The sequence below is a fragment of the Diceros bicornis genome, chromosome 31, assembly GCF_020826845.1.
Source record: "Diceros bicornis minor isolate mBicDic1 chromosome 31, mDicBic1.mat.cur, whole genome shotgun sequence".
NCBI lineage: Eukaryota > Metazoa > Chordata > Mammalia > Perissodactyla > Rhinocerotidae > Diceros > Diceros bicornis.
This window is the reverse complement of record NC_080770.1, coordinates 62515-77695: the sequence shown is the minus strand read 5'-3', so window position 1 is coordinate 77695 and position 15181 is coordinate 62515. Positions and strand designations below refer to the sequence as shown.

General features: G+C 46.4%; 1 protein-coding gene across 1 annotated transcript; it reads right to left on the bottom strand.

The window, feature by feature from the left end:
• Nucleotides 1-1333: 1333 nt before the first annotated feature.
• Nucleotides 1334-14797, bottom strand: PSMD13 (proteasome 26S subunit, non-ATPase 13). The gene is made up of 13 exons (XM_058526035.1): nucleotides 14642-14797; nucleotides 12914-12992; nucleotides 9644-9678; nucleotides 9504-9559; nucleotides 9218-9261; nucleotides 8953-9039; nucleotides 6308-6479; nucleotides 5195-5274; nucleotides 4989-5114; nucleotides 3310-3372; nucleotides 2665-2745; nucleotides 2364-2480; nucleotides 1334-1808 (listed from the first exon to the last, which is right to left on the bottom strand). Exons 1-13 carry the CDS (start codon nucleotides 14734-14736, stop codon nucleotides 1713-1715), a joined length of 1131 nt encoding a protein of 376 aa, XP_058382018.1. The 5' UTR covers nucleotides 14737-14797; the 3' UTR covers nucleotides 1334-1712.
• Nucleotides 14798-15181: the final 384 nt, after the last annotated feature.

Genomic DNA, 15181 nt, shown 5'->3' with positions numbered 1-15181 from the left:
CTAAGGTCCCCGTTCCAGGCCACTGCAGGCCTCTCAAATCTCTGGGAGTCAAGTCAAAAGGAAGGCTTGGTCTCCAGGCTCGCGTCTGATTCAGCCTGGGGAACAGAGGGGAGGGAGGACTGGGCCCAGACTGTTTCAGGAAGAAATGGAGTGAAGGTGAAATACAGTTGGTGCTGTACAACCTGGCTCCGGAAGTTCAGCCACTGAGAACACGAGGTTCCAGGCGCACACACACGCTTACAGCATAGGGAATCCCACCTCCTCCATCCAGGCGCCTGAACAGGGCTGCCATTTAGAGAAAGAGCCCTGGACTTGTTCCTTAAGTCAAAATCTCAGTTGTCTCTGCTGCCCTGCACAGCACAACACAACACACACGCGCGGCAGGTAACCAGGAAGGGGGTGCACTTCATGCCTGGTGAGAAGGAGCTCAAGGTCAAGGGACGTACAGCTTCCAGAAGGAGCAGGCAGCCAGGCAGGCTCTCGGGCAGGGGGTGGGACTGTGATGAGGCCCCGCCCCACAGACTGGAGGGCAAGGCTGCTCTTCCTGGTCTCTGCCAAGGCTGTGCTCCCCTGACTGCAGTGGTCACTGCTCACGCCCTGCGGCTTTCTCCACCCGACACTGAGAAGTCTGGGGCAGACATGGCAAACAGGCTGGGCCAAGGGTCCCACAGGCGCAGAGGGGGCAGTCTATCTTGACTGCTCTGGTTAGGACCTGGCAACAGTGGGGGAAGAAGACAGCCCACTTAATGACCCAGGACTGAGCCCTGTAACTGGGCCTAGTGGATTCATGTGTGCTCTCCTCAACCCAGGAGCAGGCCATCGGGCTCTCTGTGACGTTCCTCAGCTTCCTGATCCCTGCAGGCTGGGTCTTGTACCACCTGGAGAACTACAAGAGAAGCTCCGCAGAATGAAGGATCCAGCACAGCATCAAAGACCGTATTAAACCCGTCCCTCTTCCTAACGCACACGTGGTGATTCCTCTTTGTGTACGTGTACCCCCTCCCTGGACACCCAGCACCAGGCTGTCTGAGGGCTGCTTGTGTCAGCACAGGGGCACTTGGGTTGTAGAAGCTGCTGGCTAGGTGGCAGTGGGGTGGACACCGCGTCTCTCTGGGTGACAGTCAAGACAGGACTCGCTTCCTCGGCCGCAGTGCCATCTGAGCCTGGCTCTGCCCCGTCCCTGTGTGTGCAGGGATGCCCTTCTCTCAGAGCAGAGGGAGTGCAGGGCCAAGGCCAGATCCCCACCCAGCACTCCCTAGGTTCCACCTCCTGCTTTTAATGTCCTCAGGCACAGGCTTGACCTGGAAGCTGCCTAAGGAGCAACCACCAAAAGGACAAAGCAAAGGCGTTTATTCCAGGAACATTCTCAAACCACACTGGAAAAGACATTCACACAGGTGGATGCGTGGAGAGCAGCCTTGCAGTGGGTGTCCTCCACATCTTCCCATGCCTCGGGGTACCTACATCCTGCCTCATCCCCTGAGACACAGTGACCCCTCGCCACTGCAGGCTGCGGGAGACACTCACACAGGAGGCTTCTCCCTCTGGCCAGGCGCCCCCCATCAATGACGGGCCTCTGTTTTCACAGCAGGAATAGTCCCTATTTCAAACAGAATCCCAACCCCCACCCCCAATTAAATGCAGATCTTCTCAGCTGCCAGGTTCATCAGCAACGAAATACCTGCCCACAGACAGGCCAACGCAGGGGGACACTAGGTGAGGATGTCGTGGGCCTGGTGCTCCACCAGCATCTCCATGCTCTTCACGTCGGTACACCAGAACTCCAGGCGGTCCTTCATTCCCTTGATCTGGGTTGCAAACCAGGAGCACACGGGTGTTAAGACACAGCACCTGACGGGGGCAGTTCTAAATTTCCAGCTAATTCTTGAGAGCAGCACTAACAGAAAGGACATCAGAGCTAGAGGAGGGGAGTATGTGAGATGGGATTATCTCAGTCAATTCTTATCACAAGGACATTTAAAAAAACTTGCATGAAAGAAAACAGGCAATAGAGGAAATCCAGAGGATTAAATTTCCAGCAAATGTGAACAAGATGGATTTGAGCTCAAATCACAGAACCAGGAACATGTTTGATCAGAGTACCAATTTTAAGATTAAAAGGCATCATCAGCACAACCAGCACTGTTGTCACAATAAGCTTTTAAATGCAGGGTTCAAATCCCAGGCTTGCATTAAATTAGGTTCTTTGAAAAACTTAGTCCCCACAGCAGTAATTCATTCTCCAAAATCTCTCGTCTAGTAATGCTTTCTTCCTAAATGGCTTCCATCCAAACGAAACTAAAACAGCATAGATACAACCCCAACCCCCCACAAGGGTGAACTTTGTACTTCAGTCACATCACCTGCTGCAAATCCAGCACACGGGGCTGCACCCAGGTCATGTGAACCCGCTTATCCACCTCATCAATGCTGCCTTTCACCAGCCCCACCGAGAGCGCCTTCATCACCAGCAACTCCACCTGCAGGGAGGGCTTGTGTAAGACAACCTGATGCCAACACGCACACACCTGTGGACCCCGCTAGCTTGACACAGGAGGAAACAGGACGCTGTTTCCTCCTGTGGTGTTTGAGCAGTGTGCTCACACAAGCAGCCCTCTGGCAGCAGCTGTGCTGCTGTAACTTCGAGTCCAAGGACAACTATACCTCGTTCACAGTGATTTTAGCACTTTTGGCAATTTCCTCAAAAGTGAGTTGTCTGTGATTGGCAGGTCGTGTGAAAGTCATCTGAAAGAAATTTTCATTTATTATTTTTCCAAATAAAAATTGTCAGAGAACTGACTGATAAGGATACTTTGGCAATACATGTTCCGAAAATATAGATCTTATTAGTATCCCACATCCTAAAATTCTCTTAATGTTAGACATGTATTTTAAGAACAAGCTTTCAATGCTTAGATAAGAAGGTGAAATAAGCTTTATAGTAGTTTTCTACAATAGTCATTCTTCCTTTCCTGAACAAGCACCTGGGCTGGGAATACCCTGAACCAGAAACACAAGGTCCCTTTTCTCAAGAAGCTTACATTCTGGTGGGGCAAGCCAGATGAACATGTAGACAGGGCAGTAAGTGCAACGAAGTGGCAGCTGCTTTAGCTCTGATGGTCAGGGAAGACCTCTCTGAGGAGGGGTCATCTAAGCTGAGACCCAAACACAAACTTCAAAAAGCAAGTGGTGGCAGAGGGAAAAGGAAGGAGGTGGAGGGGACGGGCCCGAAGTGAGAGGCTCGGAGAGTGTGCCTGGGCTCACCTGTAGGGTCTGCAATCACAGAACGATTCCTGGATGCTCGCTTACCTCCATGAGGCACAACAACTGAATCTTCCTCAGAAGCTGGGCTTCATTGGCGGCTAAGTCAGGCTGTGAAGCGGAAAGACATCAGTTACCTAACCTGGGCTCTGAAATTCTTCCTACAACAGTACGTCGAACACAAAGAAACTAAGCAGGTCCACACATCTTACACAGTAGATCACCGAGGCTCATTATTAGCCTCACGTGATTTTGAACCTCACTTTTCTTAGGAAATCATTAGAAGAGTGCCTCGCTGAAAGGCCATTTTCCAAGAAAGGAATTTACAAGATAAGATTTGTACTAATGTCACCAACACCAGAGGCAGGACTACAGGGCACAGGCGTTTTGGGAAGACTCTTGGCATAAGGAAAGGCAGGGAAGGACATAGCCTGTGTCCTGGGTCCAGATGCACTGCCTGCTCAGGCAGCTCGATGTAAGTGGGGCCTCTGAGGAACACACTCCTTAAGTCCCAGGGACTTGTTCCAAACTGAAAAAGCAAGTTACTAATTTATAATGAGAAACAGCATTGTCACGAGAACCATAAACAGTCCCTCTGCATGACCTTGCAAGGTTAAATCTCCTTGCAGGTGGGTCAAAGTTTATCTGCTGAGCACAGAACCAAACCAAGGAGAGTGGATTACTTGATTCACATGTTCAATAACTCACACCCTGACACAGGCAGCCCCGAGAGGGACACTTCTGCCACGGGAACCGGACAGGGCAAGCTCTTCAGAAAGGGCCCACTCCCCCCACAGAGGCTCTTGTTGCTTAGACGGATACTGCTGGCTTGCACCTCTGAAGGTCTTTCTTTTCTTTAAATTTCTACAGCTAGCCATTTTTCTTTCTGATTTGCACATTTTTTTCTTTGAGATGTCAACAGAGACTACAGTCAGGTTTGGCTGGATCTGCTTTCTGCCTCTTCACAGTCCATTTATATCTCCTCTGCTCCATTACGTGTGAATTCTACAAGTTTATTTTGAATGCTGAGAAAATGGAAAGTTTCAGACAAGTATAGAAACAACACAATCATAATTCCTATCACCATTAGCATTTCAGTAATATTTGCCTTTAATAATTTCCTTTAAAAAGGAAAAAACTTACTGTTAAAGCTCAAGTTCTTAAGCACCTCTTCTCCCTAATTCCACTTCCCAGAGGCTCCTTCCCTCACCTGTACGCCCTCCCTAGCGCCCTCTCCCCTGCACCAACCCCTCTCCTAGTGCCCACTCCCCTGCACTGACCCCTCCTCCCTCCCTCCCATGCCCTCTCCCACTTTCATCACTCGCTTCAGCCTCGCACGCGCTACTTCAGTCCAGCAATGTGCTAAAAGCGTCCTTTTCCTCTGCTCTTCCATCCTCTTCATTTGGCTAATTTCTACTCATCCCTGAGGTCAGACAAACAGCATTACTTCCTTTAGAAGCCTCCACCAAGCACAGATGAAACTCCTATATCGTATTCTCTCCATTTGTAGCACTGACCACTTCTATAGTTAATGAGTGTAACTCATTAGCCACATAACCACTTGCTCTATGAGAGCAAGGCTGGCCTGTCTTAGTCTCCTCCCTCCCCAGGGCCTGGTGTGTAGAGGCAAGGTGCTCAGTAAACATTTCCTGAATAAACGCCCAGACACATGGATGAAGAGGCAAGAGCACTGTGGGCGTGCTCAGCCATCCCTGCCCAAGACTGACCTGCTGGCCCCAGGCAGTCTTCAGGGTCTGGAATCGCTCTACGTTGCCACTGTTAAAGGCATACAGGGTGTCAATCAGCCACTGCCGGTCGGTGCTCCTCAGTGATTCCAGCACGGGGTGCATGAGCTGCGAGGACCGAGATGGTTAGCTGGCCAAAAATCACAGTCTCCCCCTTGTTCAGCAATCTGTGCCCAGGATCCACTTACAAGTTCTCCAAAGTTAAAAACGCCCTCGCCAAGAAGTCCTGCTAGTCCCAGTGTGAAAGCTCTCTCCTGCTGCTCAGACACTACGGCAACAACACACCTCCAGTTACAACCCAGTCATGGGACTCAGTCCTGTCTGGCTTTAAAAATCTCACATAAAAAAGTACAGAAACTATTCTCCGTAATGGTTATGTTACAAAGCACTAAACTTAGTCATCTCTTCTGAAGCACTGGGTTGACTTAGATTATACTTGGAACCACATACGTGGGTTTTGTGGGGAAGACATTCATTCATTTATATATTTTTTCCTATAGGTATGTGAATCTATTTATATCTTCAGCTCTTCTACTGCCTGGAGCAATGTGTTCCTTATCACCTGCCTGCTATGGGAAGCAGTACCACCTTGCTGATCGCAGAGTCATTGCATTTAGCCCCTCCCAGACGAAATCAACCTACTTTTTGTTCCCATACAGCAAGTCCCTTATTCTCTTGACCACATTAATTGCTTTTTCCAATATATTTTTCTTGAGATGCAGCAATTAAAACTGCATTAACATTTTTAGGAGTTGCTGGTCTCCTTAGCTTCAACAATATACTGTGAGAAACATTTAAAACGTACTGAAATAGGCTAAAATTTCTTTTCTAAACACACATTCCTTGCATTCGTCCCAAAAGTCACTGGTCATGTTTCTTTCCACCCTCAAATCCTTGACAGATTTTTGTAATTTATTCCCCTGGGTCTAGCATTTTAGTTTTCAGAACAAGCGTCTCAGGAACAGGGGTTCTACCGTGCCCTTCACCCTGCAGGGGTTAAGGTTACTTGCATCGCTATGTTTCTCACACAGACCTCTGACTGAGGTAACACTAGGGACTTGGAGAAGGAACAGCAATGGCTAAGAGGAGCAGCCTCGTTTTCATCTGAATCAAATGCCCAAGACAAATACAGCGTAGAAACTACAGCTTAAACAACTCCCTACCCCTCGCCACGTGGGCTTTCTTCCAAAAGGGATGAAGACATCTGAGTAATTCCTGAGATCTGCTGCCTCAAGTGCCTCACAGTTGCTAGGTCTTGAGAGCGAGCTCCTGTGCGACATGGACTTAACAGCCTGTGTTACCTGGCAGATCCTTGATGTCAACACAGCCCAGAAACCGCAGAGCATCTTTGTAGTAGGAGGCATGGTTTCCAATTGTTTGATAGTATTTACTGGAGAGATCGTAGAAACGACTGTGAACTGATGTCACACCGGGGAGGTTGTTGAGCATTTCTTCAACATCTTCAATTGTTTCCTACATACCGGAAGCAAAATCACTTTTTTTTTTTTTTGGTGAGGAACATCAGCCCTGAGCTAACATCCATGCCAATCCTCCTCTTTTTGATGAGGAATACCAGCCCTGAGCTAACATCTATTGCCACTCCTCCTCCTTTTTTTCCCTTTTTCTCCCCAAAGCCCCAGGAGATAGTTGTACGTCATAGCTGCACATCCCTCTAGATGCTGTATGTGGGACGCCGCCTCAGCATGGCCGGACAAGCGGTGCGTCAGTGTGCACCCGGGATCCGAACCCAGGCCGCCAGTAGCGGAGCACGTGCACTTAACCGCTAAGCCACGGGGCTGGCCCCTCACCTTTCTTTTTAATTTAATACATTTTTAAAGTAATATATGACAAGATGAAACGCTTAAGCCACAAAGATTGATAAATTTGACTACATTAAAATGGAAAACTTCAGTTTATCCAAAACACAGAAAAATGGGCAAAAGAAATTAACTGGCAATTTACAGAAGTGGAGACATGAATGGAGTGGTCAATAAACCACCAGTAATCAAGAAATGCAAATTAAACCCCTTACGAGATACCCTTTCATCTCCACTAGATCGGAGGAATCAGTCAGAAAATACCAAGTGTTGAAGACACAGAGCTTCGGGAGTGCTGTGTGGAGCTACAGGAGCGTGGGCCACCTTGCAGAAACACCTGGCAATATCTGGTAAAGGTGAAGAGCAAGCGCCTTATACCTGTAGTCTCCTCTCCAGGTGTATATCCTGGTGAGATTCTGCCCAGTACACAAGGAACCAGGCACAGAAAAGCTGCTAACAGTATTCCTTGTAATAGAAAAGAGCAATCTGAATCTTTTCAATAGGAGACTGGAAACACAGGCTGTGAAACATTTATACAATGAAATACCACATAACAGTAAAAATGAACTGGTCATGCATATCAACATGACTCTCAAACCTAGCATCAAGCCAGTAATTTAAAACAATATCAGGGTCAGCCTGGCATGCGTGTTCTACTTTGGTGGCCTGGGGTTCGCCGGTTCGGATCCTGGGCATGGACCTACTCACCGCTCATCAAGCCCACAAGCTGAGGTAGGTCCCACACAGAAGAGCTACAACTCTATAGCTGTGATATACAACTATGTACTGGGTCTTTGGGGAGAAAAAAGAAAAAAAGGAAGACTGGCAATAGATGTTAGCACAGGGCCAATCTTCCTCAAAAAATAAATAAATAAATAAAACAATACCACATGTCACTTAGAGTCACACATCCCTATCTGGGGAAGCGTAAGGAAATGCATGAGCATGAGAAACGCCAGACACGATTGAGGGAGCGTTGCTGGGGGAGGAACATGGTCTGAGGGGCCCAGCAGCTCCAACTGTGCTGTGCAGCTTCATTCCTAAGCTGGGTGGGGCCTGTGGATGCCCATTACAGCAGTCTTTATAGTATTTTATAGCTTTCAGTATGTCTTAAATATTCTGAAACAAAAATGCAATAAGTATGCAAGTGGGCTATGACTGGGAAGCAACAAGAAACATTAAGAATTATTTTCTTAAGGCAATGAGATTACGAACACTTACTCTCAATATTTTCTTTAATACTATGGTTACCAAAAAAACCCCAAACCAAAACAGAACAAAACCAAACACATATAGGGGCTGGCACAGTGGTTAAGTTCTCACGCTCCACTTTGGCGGCCCAGGGTTTGTGGGTTCGGATCCTGGGCACAGATCTATGCAGTGCTTATCAAGCCATGCTGTGGCAGGCATCCCACATATAAAGTAGAGGAGGATGGGCATGGAGGTGAGCCCAGGGCCAATCTTCCTCAGCAAAAAGAGGAGGATTGGTAACAGATGTTAGCTCAGGGCTAATCTTCCTCACCAAAAAAACAAAAACAAAAACAAAAACAAAACAACCCCCACACATGTAGTCTGGTTAAACAAGGTGGACTGACCACATAAGTGGGTCTAACTGCCACCCGTATCCATACCTGTCCCCAAAATTACACTGAAACGAAAATAAGAAAGGCATGAACTCGCACAGGAAACATCAATAATGATTAGGAGGCAGAAAGAGGGTGGAGGAGCAGCGTTATCACCCTCAGTGATGAGGAGGCCGACCCTGGTCAGAAGAACCCACGTGCTGTGGACCTGCTGAGGCTGTGTGGACTCTTGCTGGAGGGACGTGCTGTGGTCATACAGGTCACACTCTTTTGTTGAAGGCTAACAGGCATTGCATCAGCAACTTGCTCTTAAACAGTTCTGAAAACACACACTCACACGCACAGAGAATGAGAGGGCAAAGTGTTGAACTGCTGACAATGGGAATCTGAGGTAAGGAGAGCAGAGAGTTCTCTGTGCTATATTGCAACTTCTCTGTAATCTGAAATTATTTTAAAATAAATAGTTACAGAGGAAAAATAGGATTTGCCCCTACAGTTTTAAACAGCTTTTAAACCATAGATAAATCTACATCACGGCACTCTCACCTTTGTAACCTGGAGGTCCCCGACGTTTAGTTTCAGAGCGCCAATTGCGGTTTTACACAGGATCACTGCCTCATCGCTACTTTTCACCTAAAGTCATCAGAAATGAGGAAGCTCAGAAGTGGGGGCAGCAGACCAGCAAGGCATGTGCACCTGACTCAGCGCGCACGACTAGACACACAGGTCTCTAGAAGTGTGGACGGTGAGCACAGACACAAACTACAGGTCACACATATTTCAAAAGGTCTGGCTTAAACTTCACATTTACCTTCTCGCGAGTCTTTTCCAGAAAAGTAAGAGCCACATTAGGATCTAGAAAAGAAAGAAGAACAAAGTCAAAGAACCAGCAACAGAGTATCTTTACAGATGGGTTTTTACCAACCAGGACACTTTTAGGTAGGACAATCTTTAGGTTTAGACCACAAAATATAATAAAAACATAATTTAGAATCTGAAATTTTTTATCAAAATGCAAAAGTTCAATTACCTTATATTTCAAGATTATTTTAATTACCATTTGGATCCGCTTCTTTATGAAACAAAGTGAGACTCACCAGTCATCTGTCTAACTACATGAAGAATGATTTCTACCAGGGACAAAGGATTCACCCTGAAATAAAAACACCACCAGTCTTTGAGCGTCAAGTACCAACATTTGCATTTTCAAAGCCAAAAACTGACAAGAGAGTTTTACCTGTGTTCAAATTCACTGATGAAGTTTTCATAAAGCTGTGGAACCAAAACATGGAGAGTAATTACAGGGCGTCTTTCATGCTGCAAAATCAAGACTCCAAACACCACCACAGCGCCATCACACAGGGGGCACTGCATAATGCTTGCTGAAGGATAAGAGATCCGTATTTGGGCTTATTAAGTTCACATAAATGATCACCAATGGATTACTGAGGAAAGCTTGAGTTTTTTTCTGACTTTGGGAATTAGAACCCTGCCCTCTAAGAATCTCCTGAAGACCAATTCCTATATTCTTTCTCCGAAGTACTCTAAGCGAAACAGACTATCAGTTTGAAAGGTTCACTAACCTAACAGATTTTAGAAGGCTGCAGGCTAATTACGTCCCATTACCAAATTTCTTAGCCATTCAGCAAACACTTGAGCGCTTACTCAGGCTCTTTGCTAGATACTACAGACACAGAACGTGTAAGACAAAAGCTGGGCTTTTGTAGAGCAGACAGACTTATAAACAAATACACAAGACTATGAGTTTAAGAGCAAAGAAAAAAAGCACATAGGTGGAGGAGCCAAAGGGAGAGGTTTCAAGAAGGTTATTCCACAAATGGTGATAATTGAGTTTTAAGGAAGGAAGAGCAGTTAGAGACGTGGACAAATTTGGTGAGCAAGAGGGGCAGTTGGGAGAACATTCCAGACAGGAACAAACATGTGCAAAAGCACTGAAGAAAAAACTGCATCTGTTTTACGAGCTCTTCTGAAGAACACAGAGTGTAGGAGCACCTCTGAAGGGCACACGGCGGGAGGCACTGGGACTTGGTCTCTGTCCTAAAGTCAAGGCTGAAGCAGTGGAGACACACGACCACACTTCTGTTTTAGAAATATTACTGGGGGCAGAGAAGACAGCAAGGGAAAAGACTGAGGGAGAGAGACCAGTTGAGGCTACTGTAGTCAAGACAGGAGAGTGAAGGAGATATGGTAGCGAGGATGGACCAAGGGTCCGAGAGAGATTTGCTGGTGAACTGAACCAGACTTGATCAGATCTGGGCAGGTCACAGAGAGGGGATGCTGACAGTGACCTCTGAGCTTATGGCTAGGTAGCTGGGCAAAGCAAGGAGAGGGAACTTCCAGATGTCAACTCTGGATAAGGAGAATCTGAAGCTCCTGTGGGATTTGAAGACAGAAGGATGGAAATGTCCCTGTGAAAGAAAATGTGGTATGTATATAGGAAATATTATTCAGCCATAAAAAAAGAAGAAAATCTTGCCATTTGTGACAACATGGATGGACCTGGAGGGCATCATGCTAAGTGAAGTAAGTCAGAGAAAGACTAATACCATATGAACTCACTTATATGTGGAATCTTAAAAAAAGTGAACTCATACAAACAGGAAACAGGCTGGTGGTTGCCAGAGGTGGGGGGTGCGGGGGGACGATGGGTGAAGGGGGTCAAAAGGTACAAACTTCCAGTTACAAAATAAATAAGTCCTGGGGAGGTAATACATAGCATGGTGACTATAGTTAATAATACGGTACTGTGTATTTGAAAGTTGCTAAGATCTTAAAAGTTCTCATCACAAGAAAAAAAAATTGTAACTAGGGATGGTGACAGATGTTAACTAAACTTATTGTGGTAATCATTTCACATATATACATATACGAAACCATTATGTTTTACACCTTAAACTAATACAGTGTTATATGTCAATTACTTCTCAATAAAACCAGGGAGAAAAAAGTCCCTGTAGCAGCCAGTTAGATATTTAAATCTGGCACCCAGCAAAGAGCCATCTAATTAAAATGGCTTTTTCATTACAAAGGACTATTTCAAAGATATCTTCCTCACTAAGAAGGAAAGTTTCAACTTTTCTGATACCCATTATAATTATACAGAATTACCTAAAGACAAAAACCCCTCTAAAAAAAAAAGTGCACTAAGTCTAGAACCTCAAAATTACTTCTGGTGACTGCAAACTCATGAATACTATCTATCTGAAAGTTATGTGGGCTGCGTCCCAACAATTTTTAAAGGTTTATTTTGTCCATGAAAATAGTAAACCTAAATCTACTGACCTGAATAAGTGTCATGTTACCATGAGGTTGAGGAAATATTTTGATATATATAGAAAGTGATTTAAAGACAAGACAGCAAATGATAGAGATGAACAATTATGAATTATCCATTACTATGACATATGACCTTAGGGAACAAATATTAAGACAGCTCTAATTTATCATTTTTCCAAACAATCCAGAAGACAGAATGCCCAGCAAAATCTCCAGGCTTACAGATGAGTACAAGTTCCTTTGAGTAGTAAAATGTCAAATCGATGGGTACAAACCACAAGAAAATACTAGGAGCCCAGAGGGTGGGGTAATAAGGTGGTTAGCTTCACTGTGAGCACGCATGAAGTAATGTCTCCTGGGTAAATAACTCAAGCTATTGTTATGAACGAGCTTTCAGTCTCAATGCAGGTACAAAACTCTGATTCATTAAAATCCAAGAGACAGGCATTAACGAGAAAGACGTCAGGAAAGATTTCAAAGAGGAGGCTACCACTGAACAAATTTGTGGGGATTTGTTAGGGCATCTGAGAAAAGCTGTGATAGAGAGTGTGTTTTTTGTTGACAAAATTCTAAAAGTGCTCTATTACAGAGGCAGCATGATTTACGCAGCATTCCCCTTGAAACATCCCCTCCCCCAAGTGAAGCACAAATGGTGCTCTCTCATCCACACTACCCAGAACGAAGTGTTTGGGCAAGCAGAGTCAGCGAGGGTGAGGGAAGAGGAGTGAAGGCAGTGATCTGAAAGACTCCTACAGTAATCTTCCTCTGTATCCCCTCACTCCTAACGGGTTTTGGACTTTCAATTTTTGAATAACAGTTTTCCAAAAGTACAGAACTTAAAAAAAAAAAAGACTATGAACAATAAGATGCAGGGGAATACAATGAGACAGTATTTTACCCTGGATTTTAGAAGAAGCTAGAATTTCTATGTTTGAATCCTCTTCTGCCACTTATTAGCTCTGATCTATGGCAAGTTACTTAATCTCTTGGTGTCTGCTTCTACATCAAAAAAATAGGATAATGGTAGTACTTATCTTCCAATGCTGTTATGCTGAGTAAAGGAGTAAATACGTAGAGCACTTAGAACAGTACCTGACACAAACTGATTGCTGAATAGATGCGGTGTATTATTATGATAAAGCCCACTTATTATTTTAAAAAGTCCTTGAGCACATTTATATAATCTGACCTAGCATAGCAAATCGTTTACCTTAATGAGACCATCTCCTTGGGCAAAGCACGGGTCCTGCACAAAATCAAGCACCTGAAGTGTCAGCTGATGCCACAACCTGAAAAACATAAGGCCCTTGAGACCTATAAACTAATATCCAGTCACAGATACCGTCAGCTGTGATAGATCTATCAGATAACAAATACTAACCAGTCTCTATGGTGTAACAGGAAGAATGCAAAGGCAGATGCTCATAAACCTGAGTTCTTTTCCTGGCTCTACTACTCAATGGTTATGTCACCTTGAGATCACTTAACCTCTCTAAGACTCAGTTTTCTCAGCTATAAATGGAGAACATCTTGCTAAACTACCTCAAGAGGTTACTGTTAAGTTTGATCACACATCTTTAAGTTGAAATCCTGCTCTTCTACTTATTAGCTGAGTATCTCCGGGAAGAAGCCTAAACTGAGCTTCAGTTTCCTCATCTGTGAAACGGATGAAGGCTTAAATGAGCTAGTACATAAATCCTCTACAACACTGACATGGCACATTTGAAACCAAAGGCTAATTTTTTTTGTGTGTGTGTGAGGAAGATCAGCCCTGAGCTAACACCTATTGCCAATCCTCCTCCTTTTTTTTTCTCTCCCCAAAGCCCCAGTAGCTAGTTGTATGTCATAGTTGCACATCCTTCTAGTTGCTGTATGTGGGACGCGGCCTCAGCATGGCCGGAGAAGCGGTGCGTCCGTGCGCACCCGGGGTCCGAACCGGGGCCACCAGTAGCGGTGCGCGCGCACTTAACCGCTAAGCCACAGGGTCGGCCCCCAAAGGCTAATTTTTAAGAACGCAAATAAAATGCCCTGAAAAATACAAAGTGCTATCCAACACAAACAACTATTTCCCAAACACTAAGAATTTTCTCTCAAAAACTGCTAACAGCAGGATGCTGAACATGATCAAAACATGTATTGAATATCTACATGAAAGACACTATGCCTAACGCTAGGGTTGTTAACACGGAGGTTTTTACAAGAGGTGTATTTTCCTATAGAACATCGCTAGCACAATGCCAACAATTTATTCTACTCACTTAAAAAGAGACTGGTGCTTAGCAACAGACAAGTTAATCGTTTTGCAATTTATCCTGTTTCTAAACAAACTCAAACTCTGAGGTGTCTCCAGAGGCACGAAGCCCAATAAGAAACGCAACGGAACGTAAGGACCATGGGAGAGGGGAATGTGGCTGCACCTGAGCTGTAACCAGCTGCAGAATCAACAGAGAAAGGAACAAAACTGCACTGGCCCCTGGTCCATCCACTCCAGGCCGCTGAGAAAGATGACTGTAGACACGGTCACGCTATGACAAGGCTAAGTACAAGACACCAGCATCTGTTATCCAAACGGGTAGCAGCCTGACCCCGAAAGGGCGTATGCTTGTTTGACCGGAGTCAAGAGCTAAATGCACAGGCCAGCCTTGAGCACTATTCTAAAACCAGAGGAGAGCTCAGAAGGCTCAGCTACAGTCCCTCGGGCAGGAAGGGAGTGAATCCTACACCCCAAAACCCTGCCGACGGCTCCGCTCCTCAGTCCTCACGGGCTGTCACCCCTCCTCCCCCTCGGCCCTGCACCTCCGGGGTCCTCAGCTACCGCCCGGCCTCGCCTGTCCTCACGCTGCCCACACGGGTCCGAGACCCTCAGTGCGTCAGGTCTCGCCCCTCCGCCTCGCCCTCCTCTCCCCGGGGGCCCGGGTCCCCTCAGCCCGGCGCTCACTTCTTCGTGTAGAGCTCCTCCAGACGGTGCCACACGGCGGCCTGGCCGGGACCAGAGCTCTGGCTCTGCTGTAAGAAGCCGGGCACGTCCTTCATCACGGCAGGAAGACCCCGGGATCGCGGGAAACGAAGATATCGCCGCAGAGGGGATGGCCGCCGGAAGTGCTCACTCACTTCCGGCGCCGCGTCTCGCGGGGCAGGCCGGGAGCGCCGAGCGCGGCCTCCCGCGCCCGTCGGTTGTCAGGGTAACCGCGCGTCTGCGCTGTGGATGAAATTCTCTCCTCGGGTCGTCCCCGGCTAGCCCCGCGGCTGCCTTTGCCTTTGAGGCGGGGCACAGAACAGGCGCCTGGGGTCCACCGGGCATCGACTGGCTCTGTGGCCTTTGTGACCCGCGTTTCTCAAGCTCAAGTGGGATGATACAACTAGTACCTTCCTCGTAGTGTCTTGCGAGGACCGAGTGTAAATGTAATGCCTGACCATATTGAGCGCTTACACAGTGTCAGTTGTCATCACGATCACCATCCCGACTGAAAAAGGCGGG

Bases quoted from the DNA above. Each gene is read 5' to 3' on its own strand.
- PSMD13 (XM_058526035.1), bottom strand. From the start codon at position 14,736: ATGAAGGACGTGCCCGGCTTCTTACAGCAGAGCCAGAGCTCTGGTCCC. The intron at 5,115-5,194 runs GTAAGTGGATCC...CGGTCCTCGCAG, and splicing joins TTTTTAACTTTGGAGAACTT to CTCATGCACCCCGTGCTGGA. The intron at 1,809-2,363 runs GTGATGTGACTG...TTTGCAACCCAG, and splicing joins GTGTGCTGGATTTGCAGCAG to ATCAAGGGAATGAAGGACCG.